The sequence below is a fragment of the Panthera onca genome, chromosome C2, assembly GCF_046562875.1.
Source record: "Panthera onca isolate mPanOnc1 chromosome C2, mPanOnc1 haplotype 2, whole genome shotgun sequence".
NCBI classification, from domain to species: Eukaryota; Metazoa; Chordata; class Mammalia; order Carnivora; family Felidae; genus Panthera; species Panthera onca.
The window spans coordinates 157,542,293-157,563,095 of record NC_138347.1 but is presented as its reverse complement, the minus strand read 5'-3'; the positions used below and the strand labels follow the sequence as shown (position 1 = coordinate 157,563,095).

Sequence of the window (20,803 nt, the reverse complement as noted above, 5' to 3'; positions counted from 1 at the left end):
AAGCAGGCTCCAGGCTCCAAGATGTCAGCACAGAGCCCGACGCGGGCTTGAACCCACGGACCGTGTGATCATGACCTGAGCCGAAGTCGGACATCTAACCGACTGAGCCACCCAGGCGCTTCAGCTGCCCAGTGTTAATGAAGGTGTAGGGTAACACCAAGCTTTTTATCTTTACCATTATGATTTAAAAATAGGATCCTACTGCTCTAAAATGTTTTTTTCCCCTCTCTTCTGAACTGCCATATATATATATATATATATATATATATATATATATATATATAATATTTTTTTTTTTGCTTGTTACTTTGCTTGAAACGTGAAAACATAAAAAGTTTTAGAGTTTCAGTAATTTTTAGGCTGAAGGCTTATTGCAACAGGAAGGAACGAACGGTTGAAGGGAAGAACCATACACATAGCATCCAAGGCTTTTGTCATTGCCTAGTTGAAGATCTGAAAAGGGGGAGGGCCCTAGATTTAGCAGGAAAGAGAGAGCAGGGCTAGTTGTGGGAAGCCTAAGTCCAGCCCCAGCTCCCTCACACTAGGTGGCTAGAAGCAAGCCTTCCCTGAGCCACAGGCTGTTTTTGCCTCACCCAGGTGTCACATTCCTAACTGCTGAATACGATTGCCATGAGGATCGGGAAAAATAATACCCATGGGCTTCAAGATCCTCAAAGCACTATGTTGATGCAAAGGGTACTTTAATAGGATTATTCTTTTCAGATGATTGTAATAGAAGACCTCATCAACGAAAGGACATTTTTATTTGTAAACATTTAGGTAGTTGTTGATTTATTGTAAGACAGTGTCTTCGATCAGGACCACTGCTGACCATGAGATAAAAAAACAGGTTTTAAATTTTGTTAAGTAATTTCACTTTTAAAGATGTTACACTATGCCCCAGTGAGCCAGGCCAAGTAACACTTTAACTTCCTGGTGCCATTTACAGTATTTATTTAGAAAGGAAACAAAACGCGAGGTCATTTATTTTGTAGGTGTCCGTGCCCTTTCTGCCTTTCTTGTCCTCATAGAGAAAGGCCTTTTCTAAGCCCTTTGTTTGGTTACCTGGAAATCAGAGACTTATTAATTTATGTTACTTATTTTTTATTTTTTTATAGCAAAATGCTCCTTTAGCACGCGCGCGCGCGCGCACACACACACACACACACACACACACACACACACACACACACACCAGAAGAGAAAAATAATTTTCTCTAGCAGGTACTCACAGTACCAGCTGATGGAATCAAAACATGTTTTGAGTACCTGAAATGAAAGTTATTGAAGACTTCATTTTATCAAACCGTGTAAGAATCCCCACGGTAGTATGGTGAAAATGCACTGCATCCTCCTTTGTCCCCCTGTGTCTTCAGTGGTCACCCGAAAGAGTATATAATCCGCTCTCTTAGCGCATAGCGGGCCCCTGCTCAGCAGTGCACCACGCTGCAAACAAAGTCCACATGATCTACGGGTCATGTGCTCTGGGAGACAGTACAGCCCTCCCCTCCCCTCCCCTCATTCATGGGCAGTCTTGACTGATGAATCCGTGGGGCAGGGTCAGGTGCTGGGGCCGCTGATGTTAGTCATCTGTGTCTAGTGCTCGGCTGGGAGGCAGGCCGAGGGCTGAGTGGTGCCCCTGGGTGCATCCGCGAGAGCAGCTACACGGAGTCTAGTTACGGAAGTGTGGCTCCCCTGATGAAATCCCGTCTCACGACGCAAGTTAAAAGAACGAAACATGCCGCCTAAAGGAGGAATTGCAAGATCCCCCAAATTCTACAAAAATACATGGTTACTACACTCACTGAGGAAAAGGCCTGGGGTCTGGAAGCAGATCTTTCTTATTTTGGGTAGAGTCGCTTAGGAAGTCATTCTGTGCACAACACATGAGCAAAGAGGAAGAAGGGAGTGAGACATTTTTCTAAAGGAACGATCGTCTTGTTGGATTTCTGCTTTGTGGTGTTCGATGGTGATCACTCATCAGTGCCCAGAGCACAGGAAGCTGATAGCATATGATCATGTGTTCCAGGAGAAGATATAATTAAATAATTCTTGAACATGACCAAAAATTGAATCTCTTAAGAGACAGATTCAATAAGCAGTCTCGTTCGCTAACATCGATGTCTTAGTTATTGGATTGCCTGCCCATTAGCCATTTCTTCTGGAAACTAACCCCCCCTCGCCCCCATGCCTGACTGCAGCTGTGTCCCCGCCCTGTCCTGTTCCCTGCCCAGTGGTGAGCACATGAGCACACAGCCTAAGCTCCACTGCACCTCCCTTCCTTGGAGGGTTTGGAATCGCCACCCAGGGTAGCCTGTCTGGCTGCCCTGCTACACGGGGAACTTGTATACTCAGGAGCTGTTGTTCTTTGCCCTTTTTGCCACATGGTTTGGGAAGCAGAGAGACCCCCTCAGAAGGCAGAGAGTGGCCAGAAGTGGAACTCAGAAAAGAGCAATCTTCAGGGGCTGTGGAAGTTTAGCCCGTTGATCCGAGTGCGTCCTCCTGTGTCGTTCTGGAAGGCATGGTTACCCTGGGAGCAGTTCCTGGAGCAGAGGTGTTCAGCAAGTAGCTGGATTCCCCCCGGGGAGAAGTGGCATAACTTAGATGATTGTGCGGATGCTTCCGACCCTGAAATCCCATGGTTCCCTAAAGGCACAAGTTAGGTATCGCTCCTAGTACTTACCGTAATTTAGAAGCTAGATTTTATAAATCCTTCTGCTTATAGTTGACCGGGTATATGGTTTCCCCTTTTTTAATATTTATTCATTCTGAGAGAGAGAGAGAGAGAAAGAGAGAATCTCAAGTAGGCTCTGCCCTGCCAGTCCAGAACCCATCATGGGGCTTGAACTCACGCACTGTGAGATCATGACCTGAGCTGAAAGCAAGAGTCGGACGCTTAACTGACTGAGCCACACAGGTGCCCCTCAGTTTCCTTTTTAAATCTTATTTTATGTTTTGAAAGTAATGCATAATCATAATTTTAAAGCCCGATATTCCTTTAAGACAGAGTAACCGGTCACTGCCCTTTTCTAGTTTCCTGGAATCAGTGACTCAATATCCGAGCCCTTTCTTCTGCTAGTCACCTCTACCTTTCTACATAATGTGTTTTTCGGTTTTATTGACTTCCTACTTTGTAACACGATTGTTGTTTTAAAAACTTTTATCTTTATTTATTCTTGAGAGAGAGACAGAGTGTGAGCAGGGGAGGAGCAGAGGGAGAGGGAGACACAGAATCCGAAGCGGGCTCCAGGCTCCGAGCTGCCAGCACAGAGCCCGACGCGGGGCTCGAACTCACGAACGGCGAGATCACGACCTGAGCCGAAGTCGGACGCTCAGCTGACTGAGACCCCGGCGCCCCGTCATATGAATGTTTTTACACCCACCGTACACTCTGTTCCTCCAACCCCCTAACGTAGTTTTACGTCACAACTTTTGGTTAAATTCTTTAATGTGTCCGCAGATAAGCAGGTAGTGCGCCATAATTATGTTCCCTTACATATAACAGAGTTGATAATTGCATCACTTTTTATTCGCTTCGTTTTCCCTGTACCTGTTACTGGTTCTTGAATGTGCTGTGCTGAAGCACATCCGATGACCCGTCAGTGTTGTGCCTGGTTGTTTTCCATGCAGAGGTCGGGCCCAGAATGGGAGCTGTCCTAGGTCAGTTTGGGCAGGGTCGCTCTCGAAATACGCGACACGCTTCTCGTCCTCGTTTCCAACCTCTTGAGGATTTGCTCTGCTTTGTTCCCCATACCTTGTCTTAATCTGCTTCCTTGTTTTTGCAGATGCATGAGAGAGATTTTGGAATCTTGCATGAAAACATCTTCATTCCCGTTTTTCCTCCACATGTGGAAGGCACTGTTTTCCTGCCTGCAGCTTTGCTGTTGAGAGGCTGACACCAGCCTGTCCCCCGTCTTTCAAACATGGCCTGTTCATTCTCTCCAGAAGTTTGCAGAGTCTTCTCTTTATCCCTGATACTTTGAAATTTTATAGTGATTCTTTTGTAGTTTGGTGGGGGGTTTTTTTGTTTTTGTTCTTTCTGAACAGTTGAACACGATACTCAAAATTCCTGTTCTTCACTTCTGTGAAATGTCTCGAATTATTTTTTTGGAAAACCATGGTTTCCACATCTCCTATCTTCTCTACCTCTGGGCCTCTGTTGCATTATCTGGACTTAGCGTTTGTTGTGTGTTCCCCCCTGCCCTGGCCCCCGCCACCCTGTCTCCTTTTGGTTGGTTGTTTTGCTTTCTTTTTGTTTTTGTCAATTTGAGAAGACTCCCTCAACTCCTTTCTGATTCTGTCGAATATATTTCTATGGTATGTTCAGTGTCCAAGAGCTCTGTTCTATTCTCTCTGTGTTCCCATCGCTCTTTAAAAATAGCATTCTGGGGGTGCCTGGGTGGCTCAGTCGGTTGGACGTCTGACTTCGGCTCAGGTCATGATCTCATGGTTCATGGGTTCAAGCTCCACGTCGGGCTCTGTGCTGACAGCTCAGAGCCTGCAGCCTGCTTCAGATTCTGTCTCCAGCTCTCTCTGCCCCTCCCCCACTTGTGCTCTGTCTCTCTATCTCTCTCAAAAATAAATATTAAAAAAAAAATAGTATCCTTTAACTTTGTCTCGTGAACGCTGTGTCACATCTCTGCAGTTGTCTTCCATTCCCCGCCTTGTCTGTGTCTCCACCTGAGCCCCCTCTCAGGCGATGACATTTGCCTAGTCCTAGCTTGGGTCTCTCTGGCTGGAAGGGGCCTGGCTCTGAAAGGCGGGGAGGTGGCCCCAGGAGCCCTGCCAGGCCTGGCGGCCGGCCTCCTGAGCTGCCCGCCGCCCTTCTCGGGGCACTGCGGGCTGGGAGGACGTGAGAGCAGAAATGAGTTCATCTGTGTGTGCCAGAAGCCTCTCACACCTGAGTTGCATTTTGAGCTTAACCATTTGGTAATTAACTTTTGTCCTCCTCAGTCTATTCAATACTGATCACTTAGAAGTGCCTGCACCTGTAAACTTGGCTTTTTTTTTTTTTTTTTTTTTCCTCTCTTTTTTTAAAGCTTTCTTCAAGGCAAACGTAGCAATCACATTTCACTAAAGGTTGTTCTCTGGTTCTTTTTTATCTTTAAGTCCTAGAATTTTGATGTTTTTTTGCTGCTTTATTGAAATTTGGATTGCCAGATTCTGTATTATTTCGTTAAAGTTTCAAATTTCTTTTTTCTTTTACCTTCCTGCAGAAGAAAGTAGCAACAAAATTGAAATGCAAATAGGATCGTGAGGCTAAGAAACTTATAGAGAACATCTAAAAGGGACAGTATGTTCTTATCCAGCCTCGTAACATGAAATACTTCATACAGTTGGTCCCTAAATCTTGTGCTTAAGTTCTCCTCTCAGCCAAAGTAAAAAGGGAAAGGTAGCCCATCTCTTTTGTTATTAAAATAAAGAATCATAAATCAAGAAACAGACTCAACTACAGAGAACAAACTGATGGTTACTGAGGGGAGAGGAGTGAGGGATGGGTGTAACAGGTGACAGGGATTGAGGAGGGCCCTTGTGATGCCACCGGGTGTTGTGTGGACGTGTTGAACCACCGAATTCTACACCTGAAACTAATATTACACTGTCTGTTAACTAGCTGCAATTTCAATAAAAACTTTTTTTTTAATAAAAAGCATAAAATTCTTCTTCAGGGAAAAGTAAACCCCAAGATGACCTTATCAGATAATTCCTTGATTAGGGAACCTTGATTGCTGAATGATCAATGTCCTCAAGATAGTTTTAGAAAATGTGCATAGTAGGCGATTCAATATAGTTTCAACATAGTTCAATATAGTTTCAATATAGTTCAATATAGTTCAATATCGTTTCACTATAGCTTCAACATAGTTCAATATAGTTTCAATATAGTTCAACATAGTTCAATATAGTTTCAACATAGTTCAGTATAGTTTCAATATAGTTCAATATAGTTTCAATATAGTTCAACATAGTTCAATATAGTTTCAATATAGTTCAATATTGTTTCAATATAGTTTAATATCGTTTCAATATAGTTCAACATAGTTTCAACATAGTTCAATATAGTTTCAATATAGTTCAACATAGTTCAGTATAGTTTCAATATAGTTCAACATAGTTTCTGAAGTGCCTTAACTTAGTAGAGGCGTTGCCTCAGGGGGCTGTGAAAATACTGCGCACTTGGCTTTGCTTTTAGGCGCTCTCACCTTGAAATAGAGATAGAATTTGGAAGCCTCATAACTTGTGTGACTTCTCAAGCTTCTGCCAGGGGGTAGATCACCGTCATTTTATTTCTGAATTACCTGCCATGTAGGCCTGGTGCCAGTGCCTCACGGGATTTAAAATGGGAACTGTCGTATAAAGGACGAACACAGCGCGGAGGTGAGAGTTAAGCTCTTACTGAATGAATTCCTTGTGCGGGAACACCTGCCTCCAGGTAGAAGTCCTGCCTCCGTTCCGGCAGGCGGGAGGCACCAGAGTGAGCAGAGCCACCGTTAGGCGGGAGCTGCGGCTGCTCCCTCACCTGTCGGAGGGGGATACAGCTCCTGCCTGGGGGACGGCTGGGAATTCATACGCTTTCCGAGCGGGCTCGGTGCACGCGAAGCGGTGTGTTAAAGCACAGCGTGCAAGGCAGGACCGCTTCCCCGGGACCGTCTGTGGCGAAAGGGCTTCAGAACTTTCCTTCGTCGCCCACCGCACGTGCCTGTGCTGTGCAGCGCGGCTCGTCTGTCGTCCGCCACAGTCCGAGGCTCCCGTCCAGGCGCGGGCGATACTTCCTGTCGTGCTCAGAACCAGCAGCGGCATCTTTTGTGCCAAGACGGTGCCTTGTCCGAGCAGGAAGGCCGCGTCCCCTCGCCCTCCTGGGAGCCGTGTGCCTGATCACACCCTAGCTTCATCCGACAGCGAAGGGAGGTGCCAGGACGTTCGAGATGAGGGGTCATTTGTCATCAGGTCATTCCCTCCCCGTAATACAGTCCAGGGTCTGAGGAGGTATCCGGGGCTTGGATCCGTGTCGAGATTATTCCCTTTGATTCCTAAATGGCTTTTATGTGATGTTATGTTACTGATTTGACACTTAAAAAATAACCACCGACTATTCTGAGCTGTTTTCTTAATACAAAACTGGAGGGTAATCGTGGGAGGATCACGTCCTCTTTCTTTTTCTATCCGGCAGGAAGTAGGTTTGCCATTTTTTATTTCTTCTTCCAAAACCCATGCTGTGGTCACCCATGAATTCAGATCTAGACCTTTTTCCTTTTCACAGTTAATTTTGAGTTCTCTCATTATTTTAATGTTTATTAGTGGTACAGCCTGCTCAGGCAAAATTGCACAAAGTGATATCACTCAGGATTTCCTGGGAAGATGGTGAAGTTAGGGGAGAAACCAGCAAACGTTACCAAGAAAAAGGAAAGTTAGGGGGCAAATTACATCAGTACAGAAACAGGGTGCTCATGGGGAAGTGGGGCCTAGCGCAGCCGACAAGAATTGATGGGTTTTCCCCTGATAGAACAGGTGAAGGAAGGAAGGACGGACCGCCTTCAGGAAGACACCAAGAACCAACCCGTGACTTCCCTTTCTGAGGAAGTTGGTGCAGTGTCATGAGAATTAACTTTAACAACTTCTAGTCGACTGCTGCAAACCCCGCTCAGTAGAGAGGCCAGGGCAGGCCTAGGAGAAGCCAGGATCCTCTTCTACCCAGGATTCAGACACATTCAGACACTGGGGACGAGGATGTTGCCACAGTAAGCCAGAGCTTAGGGACAACCATCAGGCCTACTGACAATTGTTTTTTGGAGCTTTCTTTTAGTATTTAGTTAGGTGTGATTAAGTACATGGTAATTGTAGGAGAAAAGTAAATAAGCTGAAAGAGAAATCCATCACTCAAATCTAATGCCAGAGAACAACACATTATAAACTAACAATGAGTAAACAGCGTATCAAAACATAGAAATCTGAAGTAAGCCAGGTAGAATAAATGTGAGATAATGGCCGTGAACATTTCTGGAGAAAAGAGTGCAGCGGTAGTAATTTGCCCTATCATAGGATATAAATCCACAGGAACTGGAAAATTGTGGTGCTGGCACCAGAGCAAATAGATAAATGGAGGGGCGCCTGGGGGGCTCAGTCGGTTGAGCATCCGACTTGGGCTCAGGTCATGATCTCGCGGTCCGTGAGTTCGAGCCCCGCGTCGGGCTCTGTGCTGACAGCTCGGAGCCTGGAGCCTGCTTCGGATTCTGGGTCTCCCTCTCTCTCTCTCTCTCTCCCTGCCCCTCCCCCGCTCATGCTCTGTCGCTCTCTCTCTCAAAAATAAACAAACATTTAAAGAAATTTAAAAAAAAACCCAAATACATAAACGGAACAGAACAAAGTCCAGGAACTGTTAGAAGTACAGACATACACAAATTTGGTATATTTTATGATAGGTATTTCCTGTCAGTAGAAGATGATGCATTGGTTATTGAATGGTGTTGGGACAACTGGCTACCCATTTAGAGGGAATGGGTAAAGGTCGAGCCCCTCTTTAAATTATACGCTAGTTATACTAATAATACATTATTATCTAGTTTCAGTAAAGTTATAAACATAAAAATGAAACCCATAAAAATACTAGAAAGAATTGTAGGTGAATGTGTAGCTAACCTTTGGGTGGGGAGACCTTTACTATCTGAATGGCACCAAAGGAAGAAGTAACTGTAAAAGAAAAGATTCACAAGTTCCTTACGCTAACATAAAGTTCAGGACTGAAAGGGAGCTGCGTATCCAACATAGGTAACGATTAAATGTTGGCCCCTTCTTCTAGTGGTATCCCTTGCCACTATAAAAATAAAACTGTATACAAATCTTTATTATGGGAAAGATGGCCACAATAATAAATGAGAAGTGAAAAACTTGTAAATGTACGTATTTGCATGTATGCATTTCTGTAGGAAAAGGCCTGGATGCAATCCAGATTTAACAACAGTAGTTTTTAAGTTAAGATTTGGATAATTTATTCCCTGTTTCTTTTCCTGCATCTTTTTCATTCTTTTCCCATAGTGATTATGTATTTAATCAAGTATGGTTGAAAACCAAAGGACAAAACAGTTTCACAAAGTACTTGGTGATAATAAACTTGGAGAGAAAGCGGAGCTTCGCGCTTCCTCTTGATGAGACCAAATAGGCCTCTTAAGGGAATTTTGGAACCATCTGTCTTAACTGCGGGATAACTGAGCGGCATTGGGTAGCATCGTGAATCTACACGTAAATTTCTTTCAATGTAAAAACGAAATGCTTACGTTCCTTCCAAAATAACTAAAAGGCTATATATATTTTTTAAATGTTTATTTACTTTTGAGAGAGAGAGAGACGGTGTGAGCAGGGGAGGGGCAGAGAGAGGGAGACACAGAATCGGAAGCAGGCTCCAGGCCCTGAGCTGTCAGCACGGAACCCGACGCAGGGCTCGGACCCACGAGCAGTGAGATCATGACCTGAGCCAAAGTCCGATGCTTAACCGACTGAGCCACCCAGGCGCCCCTGGAAGATTATATTTTAAATTGTCATTTCTCTTATGATAGTTGATATTTGATTTTTTTATACATTCATTCTTTTCAGCCAGTGTTTGTTTTGTCTAGTTCCTCTGAATTAAGCAGCAGAAAGCTGTTTTAACGTACAAATTTATCATGGGGAACCAAAATTAGTGAATATGCCTCTTAATGAGAGCTTTGGTTTAGCCATTTTAAACTGTTTATAAATTAAAAATGGAATCCAGGAGAGATTGTTTTAGCCCCTTGTCCACCCAGAAGCTCTCAGCCGCCAACACGAAAACGCCTCATTTCTAAGGAAATGTTGCCCTTCCTGCCGCAAGTCCTCCAGGGGTTTATTGACTTGGAGAAGCAGCATAGTGGTTTTGGATGATCAAGGCCGATGGGCTCCTTTGAACCCACCAGTTTCTCTTAGGCGTCATGACGTTGGCAATCTCCTAATGGGAACGAGGCGGAGAAGAGAAAAGAGAGCTCAGATTTTCTCTGTCCTCAAACCTCTCCCCCTCACTCCTAGCAGCCACCGCCTTGCCTACAGCTTTGCCTTTTCCAGAGCGGCACAGAAATGGGATCGTATAGTTTATAGCCTTTGAGCCTCTTTCTTTCACCCAACGTAACATTTGAGATTCATCCGTGCCGCTGCATTTGTGAAGAGCCCCTTGCTGTGCACAGTAGTATATGAGTGTGTGGATGCGCTACAGTGTGTCTGTCCGTGTTTCAGAAGAGGGATATTTTGATTGCTTCCAGTCCTTGCGATTTTGCGTAGAGCCGCTGCAAGCATTTCCCCACGGCTTCGTGCGAGTAAAGGTTTTCATTTTACTGGGGTAAATACCTAAGAGTAGGATTGTCGCGTCATGTTAAGGAGCTCTGCGTTGTTCCTTACGGTACAGCCGCCACCCGTTGTTCCCATGTGGCGGTGCCATCTTGCCTTTTCCCACCAACAGCGTGTGAGGCTTCTGGTCCCTCCACGCCCTCACCAACACTTTGGTGTCAGTTTTTGTTCGTTTGGCCACGCTGGTGGTCGTGTCGTGCTGCAGCGTTTGCATTTCTCGAGTGACGAGTGATGTTGAGCATCCTCTCAGGTATTGATCTGTGACCACGCATTTCCTCTCATGAAGTGACAGCTGCAGCACCTACTTTTAGCTACTGTGTTCATGTGGACGTTTCACTGTGTCGTGCAGACATTTCAGAGTGTCGATCTGTCTGATTGTTTCCTTGAGGTGTGTCTGTCTTCTTTTTTCTTTTCTTTTTTTTTTAAACTGGTCTCCCTGTCCCTATAATATGTTAGAAGTTTGGTTTACAGGCTTGATTAGATTCAGTTTAAGCAATTTGGTCAAGCACATTTCGCAAGTGGTGTGTATATGAGGGATTTAAAAGATGCGTCGGAGCAGATTGACAGGCCCACCTTGATGATACCACCCTAACACTGTAGCAGCTTCCCCAAAAGCGGGAACGGCTTTATAATGTCCTTGACTCTGCCAGAGGGACAGCTGGGATCAAACACAGGAGGACAGGTTGGACCTCGGTGCAGAGGGAACGGATGGTAGAGGGTGAGGGTCCAGCCAGGTGTGGGAACAGGTTGGGCGGGGGGGGGGGGTGGGACTCACCGATGTCCTCTTCTGAAAGCCTCTGTTCTCTCCCCAAAATAGCAAGGTTGGTGCTGACAGTACATAGAGACAGGTGTTGGAGGCTTGAAGACCAGGGAGCAAGTGTAGAGTCAAATGGGGGAGCGAGAGACTGAATGGACCAGAGTAAAATGACACAGGCCAGGCCCTGAGAGCCCTCTTGAGGACATGAGTTTACATGGAGGTCACCTGAAGTTGTGTTTTCCCCCCAACCATTGTTGTGAGTGTATTGTTAATAGTTGGACCAATTTTGATTAATTGTGGGCCCTCGCTTTTGGAAATTTTCTCAAAATGTAGGAATGTATCATCTACAGAAATGTCATTAGTAAAACCGGTTACAGTTTAGAATTTTAGCCCCTAGATGCTCACCCCAAAGCCCTGGATACCTGTCCTCTGCAGGAGACGGACGTTAAGAAGTTTCAAATGAAGAGGAGAAAATCTTGCAAGGAATAGTCCATTTCCTAAGTGTAGAATTTTGAAATTTTGAAACTTTGTGCCCACAAAATAGGAGATGTTCTATGGCAAATAAGGGAAAAAGTAAATGTTTTATTTATACTTGATTTCTTAATATTTCTTTTGAAATTGGGTATACTTTCACTGTTAGTTAGACCTGGGATTGAATGTTTGATGTTACTTTAAATAGGTTTCCAATTGGGGAAAAGTGTTTTCTGAATATTTTCTGGGCCATCACAACAGTGTTACGTAAGAAAGAAAATCGTTATAATATTCTTCTAAAAATACTTCAATGGAAAATTATCTTGCAGTTAGAATATGTCCGTTTAAAGATGTAACATTAAAAACTCTGCAATCTTGATTTACAATGTATTTTTTACATTAATACACTTTATTTTTTAGAGCAGTTTAAGTTTTATAGAAAAATTATATAGAATATTTATATTTACCACATAACCCCAACTCCCCTAAACAGTTTCCCTTATTATTAACATCCTGCATTAGCGTGGTAACATTTGTTACAATTGATGAAACAATGTTGATACATTATTAACTAAGGTCCAGAGTTCACACTAGGGTTCGCTCTGTGTTGTACATTCCGTGGGTTTTAACAAATGCCAACTGCGATGTATCCACCATTAGAGTATCGTATGAAATGATTTCACCATCCTCGAAAATCTCCTACGTGTCACCTCTTCATCCCACCGTCCCTCCCACCCCCAATCCCCTGGCCACCATCGATCTTATTACTGTCTGTACAGTTTTCCCTTTTTCAGAATGTCGTATAGTTGAAGTCATATGTAGGCTTTTTTAGGTTATATTCCTTCACTTACTTAGTAAAATGCATTTAAAGTTCCTGCGTGTGTTTTTGTGGCTTACTAGCTCATTTGTTCTCATCACTGAATAGTACCCCGTTGTGTAGATGTACCGTGGTTTGTGTATCCAGCCGTCTACTGAAGGACATCTTAGTTGCTTCCGATTTGGGGCAATTATGAATAAAGCTGCTCTAAAGGTCAATGTAATTTTAAAGCTACAGTTGTAATTGTTGATGCTTTCCTTAAGCAGCACTGACATTTGATAGACCTTGCTTTGCCTGATTACTCACAGTAGGTCCAAGAATGTTTGCAGATGGCACTGGCCATCTGGAGCTTAAATCCACATGAACCTGAAAGAATTGTCGGGAAGGCAGATCATGAAAAGAAGCCATTTGATGTGGGACTGAAAACCCACCTGGAGGTCTAGAGAAGAGATTTTCACACCACCACCACCACAGCGTAAGCTGCTGGGGTCGCTCTGCTCGATCCTGGATGCCGTCATGACAACAGTAAGCGCAGAGACGCCTTGTGAGCTCCGAAAGCTTGATTTGCGTTCAGAGTCTGTGTGGGGGAGGGAAACCCTGTAAGGTCTCTCCTTCTTTCTACAGGCCTTGGTCCACGTGGAGCCACGTGCAGACGTGCCTGTACATCTTTCACTGGGGCAGCCTCTGCCACCCGTGTGCTCTGTCACTCTGGCCCCTGCACAGGGACTTTACATTCGTCCACGGCATTTCCCGTTACAGGAGAGTCTTCTTGATGGAGGGTGGTTCCTTGATCCACCCTTTCAGCCCTTCTCGGGGACTGTGTGTCACGCTGGGCTGCACACTGGGGAGACAGCGGTGACCGACACAATTGTGGGAGTTAGGAAACTGACGTGCACAACGGATCAGAATCCTTTAGGATCACTGCCCATCCAGCTCAGTGCCGTGGCCGTTTTCAGCTGTGATACTACACCATGCATATGAGAAGGCACTGCTAAAAATCCTAAGACCTTCTGACCGAAGCAGGGGAGTAATTAATTTTGCTCTGAAAGGACAACAGCAGTGGGTTGCGCTATTTATAATTAAAACTTACAATATGACCCAAAATGCTTGCCTTACAACTCAAAAGAATGCATATGCTCGAACGGTAAGAAGCCCGTTACCGTGATGAAAGCTGAAAACAAACATACAAAGTGTCAGTGTCTTCCCATTGATGGGAAAACTCTAAATTCCTCCGTATCTTATTTTAATTCTCTGAACAGCCTGGTTTATGCATATCTCAATCTGATACAGTTGTTATTGCAGAGAAAGTTGAGAGTTCAGGATTCACTGCATCATTCTGTTGTGCAGTCCTCTTAATCAGTTTTTGCAGGTATAATTTGCATACAGTAAAACACACTCATCTTAAATGTTGCGTTTGATGGGTCTTGACAGTTGTATCCCCCTATGTAACTACCGCTACAAAACGACTTAGGATATTTCCGCGTCTCCAGAAAGTTCCTCCTTCCTCTGTGCAGTGAGCCTCTTCTACTCCCCGTCATAGACCATCACTGACGTGCTTTCTGTCACTATGAATTACAGTTGCCTGTTCTGGAAATTTGTATGAATGGAACAACTCTGTGAATACTGCTGGTGTCTGGCTTTTTTATTTAGCGTAACGCTTTTGAGATTCATCCACATCATTGTATGCAGTGGGTTTCTTTTTATATTGCTGAGTAGTATTCCCCTATCTGAATATACTACAATTCTCTTACCCACTCATCTGCTGATGAACGTTTTGGTTGTTCCCGTATTTTTACTATTATGCACGAAGCTGCAATGAACATTCTCACGTGCTTTTTTCATGTACCTCTGTCTTTGTTTCCCTTGGGTAAATACCTCAGGGTACATTTGCTGAGTCGTAGGGTAAGTTTTTGTTTAACTGTGTAAGAAACTGTCAAACTGTTTCTGAAGTGTTTCTAACCTTTTACTCTTTGACCAGCATGAGTTGTGAATTGCAGGAAGTCCACATCCTTGCCTGTATTTGAAATTGTCGATATTTTAGTTTTGTTTTGTTTTAGCCATTGTGACAGTTGTGTAGTGATGTCTCCTTGTGGTTTTAATTTGCATTTCCTTGGTGACTAATTATGTTAGAGCATCTTTTCATATGCTTGTTAGCATTTTATACATCTCCTTTTGTGAATGGTCTGTTCAGTTATTATGCCCATTTCTTTTAATGCGTTGTCCTCATTACTGAGTTGTAAGGGTTCTTACAACTTGTAATATACAAGTTGTATTCTGTCCATAAGTCTGTTGTCAAACATAGGCAGGAATTTACTCCCAGTCAGTGACTTGCCATTTTATTTACATGTTTTTTTCTGAAAAATCTTCCATTATGCCATGGTCCTGAAGATTTTCTTCTGTATGAATTTTCTGGTTTTAGCTTTTATGTTTAGCCAGATCTATGATGCATCATTTCAAGTTAACTTTTGTATATAGTATGAGATAGAGATTGAGGTTCAATTTTTTTTTTTCCTAAATGGCGTCCAGGTGCTACTCTAACCATTTGTTGAAGAAACCCTTTTCCATGTATTGATTACTTTGACATTTTTGTCTAAATTCAAATAATCGCATATGTATGGCTCAATTTCAGGACTATTTTGTTCCATTTGTCTGTATATCTAATCTTCATGTTTTAAAGTTTTGTTTTGTTTTGTTTTTTTAAATTTTTTTTTCAACGTTTTTAATTTATTTTTGGGACAGAGAGAGACAGAGCATGAACGGGGGAGGGGCAGAGAGAGAGGGAGACACAGAATCGGAAACAGGCTCCAGGCTCCGAGCCATCAGCCCAGAGCCTGATGCGGGGCTCGAACCCACGGACCGCAAGATCGTGACCTGGCTGAAGTCGGACGCTTAACCGACTGCGCCACCCAGGCGCCCCCATGTTTTAAAGTTTGGTTTTAAGTCTTCATATCAGACATTATTGGTCCCAAACTCTGTTGTTATTTTTCAAAACTGTTTTGCTATTCTAGGTTTTCTGCATTTCCATCTGAATTTTAGAAATCAATTAGCTGATTTCTAAAAAAAAAAAAAAAAAAAAAAAAAAAAAGTATTTTGGGGATTGTGGGGATTGCATTGATCTATTAGATCAATTTGGAAGTGATTGACATTTGAACGATATTGAGTCTTCTGATCCATGAACGTCGTGTATTTCTCTGTTTATTTAGGTCCTCTTTAACTTTATAGATTTTGTTGTACAGAATTTACATAGATTTTGTTAAATTCACCCATAAGTATTTTATGTCTCTAGGTTCTGTTGTAAATTGTATATTTATATCAATTTCCAATTTTAATTACTAACATATAGAAAGAAGACTTAATATTTTCATGATCAGATATCCTGCAACTTGGCTAAATTTGCTTATTAGTAATAGTAATTTCTTTTTAAAAATACATTCTTTAGAATTTATTGTGTACACAACCGTGTTATCTGCAAATAAAAACAAATGTTCTTCTTCCTTTACAACCTGTAGGCCTTATATTCACTTTTTTGCCTGATGGCACTGGCTGTAACCTCCAGCAGAATGTTGAATAGAAGTAGTAAAAGTTGACATGCTTGCTTTGTTTTTGATTTTAAGGAAAGGCAGTTAGGTTTTCATCGTTTGGTGTACTGTTAGCTGGGTTCTTTTTTTCCTAGATGCCTTTTTAAAGATTAAGGAAATTTCACTCTCCTTCTATCTTACTGACTACTTTCACCATGTATGAGTATTGAATTTTGTCAGAAATTTTGTTTGTGATAGGTCAGTTTTCTCGTTTTTTTCTGTTAATGTGTTGACTTACATTAATTAACTTTCTGTTGTAAAACCAGCCTTGCATTACTGAGATATATCCCACTTGGTTATATTTTATTACAGATTGTTAGATTCAATTTCCTAATATTTTGCTAAGGATTTTATATCTATTGTAAATAAGAGATATTGGTCTGTAACTTTATTTTCTTATAATTATCTTTGCCAAGTTTTGGTATCAGAACAATATTATCTTCAATTTCCTTTCCCTTCCTTTTTTTTCTGAGAGAGATTGTACAGGATTATTTGTTTTGTTTTTTTTTTAAATTGATATTATTTATTCCTTAAATGTTTGATATAATTTTCCAGTAAGACCATCTGAGCCTGAAAAGTTTTTAAATTATGAATTTAATATCTTTATTAGATAGAGGGAAGTAGTCACATTTTCTATTTCTTCCTGGGTCAGTTTTGGTGATTGGTTCTTTTCAGCAGTTTGTCTATTTTATCTAAGTTGTTAAATGTCTTAACATAAAGTTATTGATGTTACTTTCTCATTATTCTAATTTTTAGAGAATCTTTAATGATAACTCCTTTCTCAATCCTGATATTGGCAATTTCTTTCTTCTGTTTTTACTCTTATTCAGTTTAGCTAGAGTTTATCAATTTTATTTTTATTTTCAAAGAACCAACTTTTGATTTCATTGATTTTCTCTACTGTTTGTTTTCTGTTTCATTGATTTCTGAATATTCTTTTAATATTCTCTTTATTCTGCTCGATTTGGTTTAGTTCTTTTTCTAGTCCTTCATAATTCTATATCATGAAAGACTTCTTAGGCTAGATCCCCTAGCTCTTCTGTTGGAAGTTTTCATTTTTTTTTTATTAGCAAAATGAATTTAGTAATCCATTAAAAGGGTCATACACCATGCTCAAGTGGGATTTATTCCATGAATGCAAGAATGGGTTGTTGAAGTTTTCATTTTGGCAGTCATTTATTAATTTTGTAGAACTCTTTCTGGTTTTCTAATCTTTCCTTTTTCATGAGTATCTGTTCTTGCAAGTGAATGCAAGGTTTTCTTAGTTCTCTCTGGAGCCGTCCTTGAAAATAAAATAAAAACCTCTGTGAATTCCCTGCATGCTGTTTCATCATCCTAGACTCTTTCATCTATTTTCAGATTTCCAGAAATTTGTAGAAATATCCCATGTGCTCACTGTGTCCTTCTCATTTCTTCGTTATTATGGAATTGTGCCTTTTGTATTTCTTTGCTGTTCTTTGGATGGTCTCTCCAATTGGATGTGAGAGATACATGGGAATCTTCTCTTAGACCAATATAGTTCATTCCTTTTTAGCTGCTCTACATGGTAGCTAGTCTGTGATGTGCCTGATTTCTAATCCCGTGCTATGGCTTACTGGCTGTGTGCCCTTGGGCAAGTTATTTAACCTGTCTGTGCCTCCCTCTTAAAACAGAGATAGTGGGGCGCCTGGGTGGCTCAGTCGGTTGGGCGTCCGACTTCGGCTCAGGTCATGATCTCGCGGTTCGTGAGTTCGAGCCCCGCGTCAGGCTCTGGGCTGATGGCTCAGAGCCTGGAGCCTGCTTCCGATTCTGTGTCTCCCTCTCTCTCTGACCCTCCCCCGTTCATGCTCTGTCTCTCTCTGTCTCAAAAATAAATAAACGTTAAAAAAAAATTTTAAAAAAACAAACAGAGAGTCATACCTCCTTCATGCAGTTGTTGTGAGGACTAAGTGAATTACTACGTATAAAGCCCTTAGAACAACTTCCAGCATACGTAAGCCCTACGTAAAGGTTTTCTGTTTAGGTTGTAGCCTAGATTTTTGTGCATACCCTCCAGTTGGGTCTGTGTGCACCGTACTGAGATCGGGGTCCCAGCTTTAGTGTTTACGCTCCGGGCACATCGTGAGAGGCTGTCCACAAAAAGTTGACATTGCTGAGAGGAAACACACATGCATTCTGGATTTTCATAGAGATTCCACATTACTCTTCTACTGTTGTACCACCATTGGTAGATATGGGAATTCTCTGTTGTTCATCTTGTTTCTAACCTGATAGACAAATGAGGATGGCTAATGCACTCCCATCCCTCAGTTAGAGAGCTATGGTAATAATTAAATAAACACATTAAATTAAATTAGGTTTGTATTTCGAATCCTTAATAATCTTGAGGTGCAGAGCAAGGCCCCCTCACTCACCAGGAATGTGCCCATGAAGCAAGGCAGGGGGAGACCTGGAAGGGCCAACCGTGGTGGGGGAGGGTCAGAGCTCATCCACGGCCTGAAGCATCGTCCCTCCTGTCATGGCTGAGCCTCGTCAGCTCCACCAGCTAGGGCTGAGCTTGACCACACCACAAAAAGCAACTTTTTGCCTATGACTGTTGGAAGCCGGAGCAGAAGCTTCTGCACCAGCCGGAAGCCCTCACCAGCCTGTGGTGGCAGCTGAGAAGCGCCTTCACCAGGAGTGTCTCACGCGGAGCCTGGCAGCTACGGCACACCTTTCAGCTGTGTCCCCTCCTTGCCCACACGCACCCACTCCGTGCCTGAGCTTCTCTGCACAAGCCGTTCTTCCTCCGTGGCCCATGGGCAAGTACCGCCATGGGCCACAGAGCCTTGTTCCGTCACCATCGAGCCTTTTCTCCCTTTGCTAGCGAAGAGCACGGGGTAGAGAACTGGGGTGCGAAGGCAGTCCCCATCCTTTTTACCCGAAGAGCACGGGGTAGAGAACTGGGGTGCGAAGGCAGTCCCCATCCTTTTTACCCAACAGCACTGCCTCCCCACAGGGAGGGGGTCGTGGCTACCTACGGAATAGAACAGGAGGCGAACGTGGCATGGCGGCAGGAGGTGGTGATGGTGGAGGTGGATGGACAGAAAGCAGGTCAGGGAAAGAGAGAAGTGCCACGCTCGGTGAGGAGTGACACCGCCATTGCTCCTAGAGCCATCTGATGGCCTTGGGGCTAGAATGTGTCCGCCTGGCACTGAATGGTGCTGCCCATCTGCTCACGACCTCGTCCTGTGCAACTCAAGGGGATCAGAGACTTTGCCTCAGCCACGTGGAAACATGGGTTCGGAAGCTTGTGGCATGCAAGACGTTGGTTGAAGTCCAATCTGAGATTTAATAGTCTGCGTTTCCTGTCTGCCGCTACTTCATTTGATGTTAATGGAATTTATAATCCGTAGGAGAATTCATGTAGAAACATTTTCTGTGTGGAAATATTTTCAGAATATTTTATTGTTACGGTGAGTAAAAGGATGTGAGGAGTTTTGTGGAGCAAATCAAATTATTTCAGCTCAGACTCAAAAACTTTTCAGGGCTGCATTGTCTTGTGCTAAGAACATCCTTCCAAGAAAGGGGAAACTTTCTTAAACTTCTCCTTAGAACAGATGTTTCTTAAGTGTGTCTGTCTTAGACCTTTAAGAAGATTCACCCGCTGGGTGCTGTATGGATCCTATTGAATAATAGACTCCATTGTAAGGGATTTCTTGACAAGGACTCCAGGATCAGCATTTGTAACGGGCCTCCAGGGTTTTAATATTTCCATCTTATAAGTAACAAAGGTCACGTGTAGCACAGTGGGGACATGTTGTTAGTTCCCTTTCATGGCCACTAAGCTGGGAACAAAATGAGAGTTCCTGACCCTTCTTCCTGTGTTCTCTCATCCTCTGTCTTGGCTGGCAGGAACTCAGTGAAAGTGAGGCAGAGAAACTTGAGCGATTATTCTAAGGTCACCCAACAACTCCCATGGGAGCAAGAATGGGGGTCCTTGAGTGTTGGTTGATCAGATCGTGAGCCCTTTGGGCCCCAGGCACGGTTGTCCCGCTCTCCCTGTAGCACTGAGCCACATCACAAGTGGCAGCTTCTCGGAACACATTACTTAATTTGATTTCCATCCGGGGCTGCTCTTCTCCCTGCAGCCGATTGCCTTTGAGCGTAGAAAGTGTAGTTTAGAGATGGAGAACAGAAAGCATAGTATGAACCAGGAGCTTGTTGGAAACACACGTTTATTCTAAAGGGAAACATGAACACGTTTCTGCAAGAAGCCGTAGCTGTCAGGGTGAGCTCTGATGCTGTGCTTACCATTGGCTAAGAAGTACTTCGTGTGCTAAAGTTATTAATCATAGCGTCAAGCTCAATTCTATAGGAATCTTTTTATCTACTTTTCTCTCCGAATATATCAAATTATGATCAAAGCTTTACTCTTTATTAGATTCACGATTGACTGATTTCGTTTTTGGCAACTGCTATTCTAGATCCTGTTAAATGCCATCCATAAATTGTGATAACGATTGTACCAAAACATGTCAAGTTTATAGAACGGAGCTACTCTGTTGGGCGCATTATTGTGCTACATTATAGATCTCTCCGGAGCCAGGTGTACAAGTAACAAATAGTGAAAAGCTTCAAGTATGAAAAATACATACCAACTAACTGTCCATTCGTAAGAACGCTCTACTCACTTCCCCCATGACCACCACTAGCTCAGATACACAAATCAAGTTGATCCCGTGCCTTGATTCATGGTACAGGCATCGTTGCTTGTATTTTATTTCCTTTAGTCCCACTCCTGTGACCCTCCTCCTGCATAAGCACCCACACCAGCATCCAAGTATGTCCTTCCCTTCCACTCAGTTATTTAAA

The 20,803-nt window shown here is 43.0% G+C and overlaps 1 protein-coding gene across 7 annotated transcripts in view; it reads left to right on the top strand.

Moving 5' to 3' along the window:
• ANO10 (anoctamin 10) overlaps positions 1-20,803 on the top strand; it is a 285,102-nt gene that overhangs the window by 164,591 nt on the left and 99,708 nt on the right. The window contains exon 12 of one of the 7 annotated variants that reach the window (XM_060638065.3): positions 13,017-15,029. The exons of 5 other annotated variants lie outside the window; for them this stretch is intronic. In XM_060638065.3, the coding sequence (XP_060494048.3) occupies positions 13,017-13,373 (357 nt within the window). In that variant the 3' untranslated portion in view covers positions 13,374-15,029. Of the gene's footprint in view, positions 1-3,785; positions 9,079-13,016; positions 15,030-20,803 lie in introns of those variants that run through there. One more of the 7 variants, XM_060638070.3, reaches the window with a different exon arrangement.